Source organism: Solenopsis invicta, chromosome 3 (assembly GCF_016802725.1).
Source record: "Solenopsis invicta isolate M01_SB chromosome 3, UNIL_Sinv_3.0, whole genome shotgun sequence".
NCBI lineage: Eukaryota > Metazoa > Arthropoda > Insecta > Hymenoptera > Formicidae > Solenopsis > Solenopsis invicta.
This window is the reverse complement of record NC_052666.1, coordinates 5,477,122-5,484,398: the sequence shown is the minus strand read 5'-3', so window position 1 is coordinate 5,484,398 and position 7,277 is coordinate 5,477,122. Positions and strand designations below refer to the sequence as shown.

General features: G+C 33.7%; 1 protein-coding gene across 1 annotated transcript; it reads right to left on the bottom strand.

Moving 5' to 3' along the window:
- Positions 1 to 6,291: 6,291 nt before the first annotated feature.
- Positions 6,292 to 6,729, bottom strand: LOC120357292. Its single transcript, XM_039447453.1, has one exon. The coding sequence runs from the start codon at positions 6,727 to 6,729 to the stop codon at positions 6,292 to 6,294; it is 438 nt and encodes a 145-aa protein (XP_039303387.1).
- Between the last annotated feature and the right edge of the window lie 548 nt (positions 6,730 to 7,277).

The window sequence follows — 7,277 nt, the reverse complement described above, 5'->3', positions numbered from 1 at the left end:
GAAACTTTTTTAAATTAAGTACATCCACTTAGATTAGAACAGAAAAATGTTTCAATAAAAATACACAGACAGTATCACTTGAATTTTATTTAAAAAGGAATTAAAGATACCGCTACTTGGGTTTTACTTAAAAAATAAATATACTATCACTTGCATTTTATTTGTTAAAAGTAGTACAGTAGTTATTTCAAAGAGCAATATATTCTTTTTATAATTGGCGCAATTTAAAGATTTCACTCATTTTTTAGAATACATACCACTTGAGTTGGAATAGGAAAATTTTTCAATGAGAATACAAAGTAGTACTATTATTGTTTTGTAGAATTAAAGTTAAAGGTAAAATTACCACATGGATTAGCATGGAAACATTTTAGTCAAAATACAAAAATAGTACCACTTGGGTTTTTAAGAAAAATTAAAGATAAGGTGCGCGAGCACACACATAAATTGGCACCTTTTTTTACCTTTTTTTGAAAAGGTAATTTTGTACTGATATAACGCGTTTTGTAGTGTTAAGCAATATTTATGTTGTTTGGAATAAAATACATGATTTTAACTTTGCAAGATTGTGAAGATACATACCACTTGGGTTGGAATAAGAAAATTTTTCAATGAGAATACAAAGTATAATGTAGTACTACTTTTGTTTTGTAAAATTAAAGTTAAAAATAAAATTACCACATGGGTTAGCATAAAAAAATTTTTCTGTTAATTAAAAAAAATTAAAGATAAGGTGCGTGCACACGCATAAATTGGCATCTTTTTTTACCTTTTTTTTTAAAAATATATATACTTATGTTATTATTTATAACGAAAACCATTAATAAATCTTATTATTAGAAATTCAACATTATCGTTAGGTAGCATATCTTTAGAATCACCAAATTTTAAAAGAATCGATCCCACAATTTAAACTACAGTCCTCTATTCCTACCTTTGAATAACAACAGTAAATATCCAATTTTTATAACTTTTAATTTTAATCTTCTGTTTTTATATGAGACATCAAAAGAATAACAATAAAAAAAACAATAGAAACAAATTGTAAAGTATTATGATAAAATTAAACATTTCCAACAAGCACTAAATATAATGCTAAGATGTAATGGTATGTATATAATATATATAACATAGTTCAAGATAATTACGTTATATTAAATTAAACACATACGCTATGTGTTTGCTAGGTTTAAAAATTAAATTTTCGTTACTCGTAATTAGAATAAAATACTAAACGCCTTTTCGAGATCTCGGGGATCACCTCGTCGTCAACACTTAGATCGCCACCGCTGCCGCTGCCGCTGCCGCCGCCGCCGCCGTCGTCATCGCCGTCGTCGCCGTCGTCGCCGTCGTCGCCGTCGTCGCCGTCGTCGTTCCCCGTCGTCGACCACCACTAATATACTACATGCTGTCCTTGATAATAACTTACCTGCGACCTTCTATTGATTGATGAATAAACTCGATCGATCAAATCGACGCGGTTTTACACGACGAAACGGACGAATTGGATTAAAAAAGTATCGGACTGCCCCGCGAACCGAGATTATTATTGTTGACGATCGAGGCATAATTAGGTTATAAAACTTGTCACGGCGGCCATAATGTCAAGAAGTACTACACCACATACACCACAAGTACACCACAATCGCATACAGCTAATGTATGCCAGCGCCACTCTGTGTCGAAAATGTGAAAGGGAGAATTCTTGAGGGCGACGACGATGACGATAATGATGATGAAAACAATGACGTTTCTTAACACAAAAATGTCGAAAACTTAAAATTGCATCGCGATATCTCCGCTCGTAGGGCACGGAGAGAAAAAATAAAAACACTTTTATTATGCAATTCGTTCCCAAGCTATCGATTGAGACTACTCAGAACTTGATCGGTTCAGCCGTTACTGAGATCTGTTAATCTCGTTATGCTTGAACTCGCTGACTCGCGTAAAAGAGGCGCTCGGTCTTTTTCGCTTTTTTTTTTTTTTTTTTTTTTTATTGGCACAAGACGCGAGCGCGCCTCTTGACATGTGCAGTATGTGCAGCTAATGCGGAAGCGTGACACGGACACGTAAATGTCAATAAATTTGTGCACACTTGTTCCAATTTTTTCTTAAATAACACACATTTTGCAGTCATAACGGATGCATTATCGCATGACAAAGCAAGAATGTTTTCGAAAGGTATTTGAAAATTATTCATTTCCTTTTCAAATGCAATAAATAATTTTTCCGCGCTGCAATCTGATGCATCAAGATCAATTAGTTTTACTAATTGCGATTGAATTTGTAATGTATGAAGGTCTACATATCTAACATGAAACGTCATCCATTTTTCATTTGTAATGTCTGACGATTCATCAATATAAATTCAAAATTTATTTTTTTTTAATGTTTTGTACCACACGATTTGTTTCAACTGGGCACAAAACATTGGTAATTAATTTTGAACATTTTGTGCGGCCCATTTTCATGTTTTTAAAAACATTAGGATCTTTTCTTACGTCTTGAAAAAATTGAAGTATTATTTGTGCAGTATCAAATGGAATATTTTTGTCGGCAATTAATGCAGCGTATCGAAGCTCCGTTGATTTTTTTCTATCTTCAAAAGGTACAAATGGTTTGTCAAATTCCACATTTGATTCTATATTTAATTCATTATCTTGTGTACCATTACGAGTATTTTGCATTTATCTTTATGTTGTTTGGAATCTGCGTGACGACGAATTTGCGATAAACCACCTGCAAAAGTTTTATCGCAAATCGTACATAAAAATGAATTTAAATCATGTTTGGCTTCACGTAGCCATGGCTTAAATTCTTCTATTTCTAATCATTGTTCCAAAAATACTCGTTGATGCAATGCTTTTTGTTTCAAAATTGTATCATCATTATCAACAAAAGTATTTTTTTCAATGTTTCTTTTATGACACGCAGATTCCGCATGTTTTATAATATTTGAAAACGGGCCGCACGAAAAATTTTTATTGCACACGATACAATGATAAACGTTATCATCTAAGGACACTTTTTCAATCCAAGATTTACATATATCATTGCTAAGCCAAGCTTCTACAAAACTTCGTTTCACTTTTTTCCTCATTTCATTATTTGTTTCTATATCTAACAAATAAAAATACAATTAAAAGTTTGGTAGATGTAAAATTTAACAAACAGAAGTGAACAACAGAATAAAGTAACGATAAATAGCTAAAGAATCAAAAAAATACCTGAATGTATATCCTTATTACTATGATTTGTAGAAAAAAGTTAATGATCACGAAACTGCGGAGAATTCCTTATTTATTGAGAGCACAATTAGAGAAAAACACTCACTCGCGACTCACAAGACCGTAAGATATTAAGCTAACGCTTAGTACCAAAATTATTTTGTAATCAAAATCACGTACGTAATGAGAATCACGAATTGAGATATGATTACAAAGGATAAAACAAAGAACGCTATTAGCATGTTTATGTTAATGCCATCTGTGCTACGGAGACAAATGACATATCAATCTGCGATTCCGCATTTATTTAATGGGTGAAAGAGAAGAAGACGTCTGGCAAAATGTCCAGTAAGTATTTTATTTTTATACATATATTTCATATTTACAACAGTTAAATGCACAATTTGGTAACTGTTTAAGAACTGTATTTCAATTAAATGGTAACGAAATAATACATTCAGCTTGGTAATAATTAGCTTTCAGTTTATGATAGCCTAACCTTTCGTTGAGTGTAAACAAATTAGACTTCATGTCTAATGGGGTTTAAAATATTCTTTTATGCGTAACACTGTTCCGAATTCATAGTTGTTTCTCAGATTTCAAGATCAATGTGTCTTTGTTTTGTGTACTATGTTTGTACCATACGCAAGACAAAGACAGACATGAGATCTGAGAAACATCTATAATGTTTGAATTTGGACCATTTCGTCTCTTGACATGTAACATGTTCATGATAGTTTTTATTGTTTTTTTTTTGCAAGATACAACTGAAATGGCGATGCTGCAACAATTGCTCCAGCAAATGCAGGAGCAAATACAACAGCAATAGCAGCAACTACAGCAGCAAGGACTGCTGATTCAAAAACTAGACCAGGAGCGGCGGGAGCGGCAAAATCAACAGGCGGGACAACAGGAGGTTGCTTTGGTGGAAAATCCACCAGAGCAAGTCGAACTGCAACAGGAGGGCGGGGCACAAGGCCCGTAGCAGCGGCCAGAGCGCAGTACGTAATATATAAATGCAATTATATATATATAAAATATATATATATATATATAAAATATATATATATATATACATATATATATGTATATATGTATATATATATGTATATATAACATGTTGTAATTATTATTTGAAGTATTTTTATAATATCTTTCTTGTTCCAGGAATTTGACGCGGAACAGGACGCGGTCGCAGCCGAGCGCGGTGGTATGCGCAAAAAGGTCGCGTGAGAGATGGTCCCCCACAGCAATATCCCATAATAAATCAGTATTATGCATAATACTGATTTACTAGAAAATATTATATATATACATATATTATAAACATGTACGTCAGTATTATGCATAATACTGATGTATTATGAAATAATTAATAAAAATAAAAAATTATTAAAAAGTATTATTTTTGATTTAAGCCCCTGATAAAAGTTTCGGATAGGATTTTAATACGAATGTCTGTCTTTGTCTTGCGTATGATGCAAACATAGTACACTTTTCAGAACTTTTACGAACAATTCCAAAATCTGTACCAGTTCTAAATCGAATCAAATTTTTCCCTTTTCAATCCGTGTATCAATTCCAAATTCTATCTGAATGATTCCGAAACAGTCATTTAATCTTTTTTAATACAGGAGTTCAATCCGAATAAACCCAAAACTTATCCTAATAATTTTTTTCAATCCTCAATCCGTGAATCCAATCCAAATGAATTCCAGGCTTGTCTGAACAAGGTTTTCAATCCTTAATCTTGAGTTTTTATTGAAATGAGCAATCCGGTAGTAATTCGAAAATAATTTTCTAATTATATTTTTTATCTTTCTTTTTTTTCTTTTTTTCCGCCTGAATCCATTTTTTTCGAAATCTATATCTGAATCTTTTCAACAGTTTCATCAGGGAAGAGAGTGGGTTAATTAGATCGTGTTCCATATATTAGAAACTTTTTAATTTAAATGAATACGGTTAAGCAGATTTACGTACCAAAGACACTTTTGCGCTAGTTGTCACACAAGCTACTAAGAGTGCGTTCCACTTAACACTTTCGGAATAATTGAATAATTGTTGTTTATCAAATATTTACAAAAAACAAACAACGTTTATAAGTATTAAAGATGCTAAATTATAACGTTGAAAACGCCTCTCGCAGAGTTCCGGCATATTTGATTTGCTGATTCAACCCAATTGTCAGAAGTTTTTTATTTTTTATGCGTTTTTATTCATCGTGTCAAGAAAATCCAACGTATCACAAGTAAGAAAACAGTAATAAAAAGAAAATAGTATGCGTGATATCAAATTTAAAGAATTATCTTCTGACATGATCATATTGAAAGAATTATAATCCGATTTTGTTTTCAGTTCAGTAATGTGCGGTCCTACAAAAGAGACAGAACACATGTAAGAAGAATAGAGAAAAAAAATCGTTTATGAAAAATGTAGCGGGGAGCGAACGCGTACGTCAGATGGAAAATAAAATTCTCTGTCTCATGATACGTAACGGGAGGAAAAGAGAGGAAGGGAAGAGAGAATGAATAAATAAATGAGCTTTTATTGCTGCCCTAGGGCTAGCCCTCTAAGGGCAGGTAGGTACAGAGTAGGTACAAGAAGAGGTGCAGATGCACTCATACTAACTGATAACAAAAATGAAAATAAAAAGTAATACATGCGGAAGAATATCATTGACAGGCGAACTTACAACTAATAACAAAATAAAAATAAAAAGAAAAGTAACAGAGAAAGAATATGTTATAAACAAAAAAACAAAAAAAAATAAGATGCAAACAGAGGATATTATTTAGGCGCAAGCTAAGATAATATAAAATAAAATAAGCGTGATGTGAAAATAAAGTAAGCAAGCAGTAAGATAATAATATGTACGAAAAAGTAGGAGCAAAAATGAGAATATGAGTATGCGTATACATGTGTATATGTAAATAAAATAACATACATAGAAATAGAAGATTTAGCAAAAAGAGCGATAGGGAAAAAAATAAAGAAAAGATGAACGAGAACAGATATATACATGTATAAGAATATATTCTAAGGAAGGAAAGGGTAAATAAATAAATTATCCCAGGGGTTGAGGAGCCGCTCGTTGCTGTAGAAAGCGGAAAAGATCCCGCTTGAAAGAGTCGAGTAAATCAGCGCCACGTATACGGGTGGGAAGAGAGTTCCAGAAGGTGGGTGCTGCTGCGGTAAAGGAACGCTGGAAGGTAGAGGTGCGACAAGTAGGTACGGCGAGATCCAGAGGAGAGGCTCTTGTGGTAGCTCTTCGCCTGTGACACGGCGATAACTTACAGGCAAGATAGGAAGGTATGCCGATGTGGAGGTTCAGAAAGATAAAGCAGCCGAGAAGATAAGATCTTCTGTCGTCCGTTTGTAGCCAGCCTAGCTGGGAGTAATAAGGAGAGACGTGGTCATCCCAGCGGAGGTCATAGATGAAACGCACGCAGGCGTTCATCAGCCGCCTGAGTTTAATGCAAAGCTGTCCGGTGATGTCGGTCATGACAACAGAGCAGTAATCGAAGTAGGGAAAGATCAGAGAGGGGGAGAGAGAGAGAGAGAGCAAAGGCGTGCTCCGCATCAAGGTTAATGCTAATTTTAAGATAATCATATTGGCACGCAACTTATTGAGAAACGTATTTAATAATTCTTCCGTACCGTGCGAGAAATATCCGTTAAAAAAATGCCCGCGAAAAATGCGCGCCTAATCCGTTACCCCTACGGTCAAAGAATTTGAAGATCGCTTATTCATATTAATAATCATCCTCTGACGTCGTACTATTAAAATGTTTAAAAATTCGATTTTGTTGCTAAATATGACATAATAGAAATAATTGTTTATGCGTTGAATGCACGTACGTATAGCACGTTTTTTCAAAAAAAGAGTAAGAGAATGTTAGGCAGGAAGGAGGGTAGCAAAAACTGCGGTGTTTTACACTTCAAACGACGATATTGCGATTTAAGTCTGTCATGCATATTAGTAAGCATTTTGTAAAAAAATATGTTTAATAGGTATTTTTCCGTATTCCCTCCTCTTTCGCAGAAAAGTCG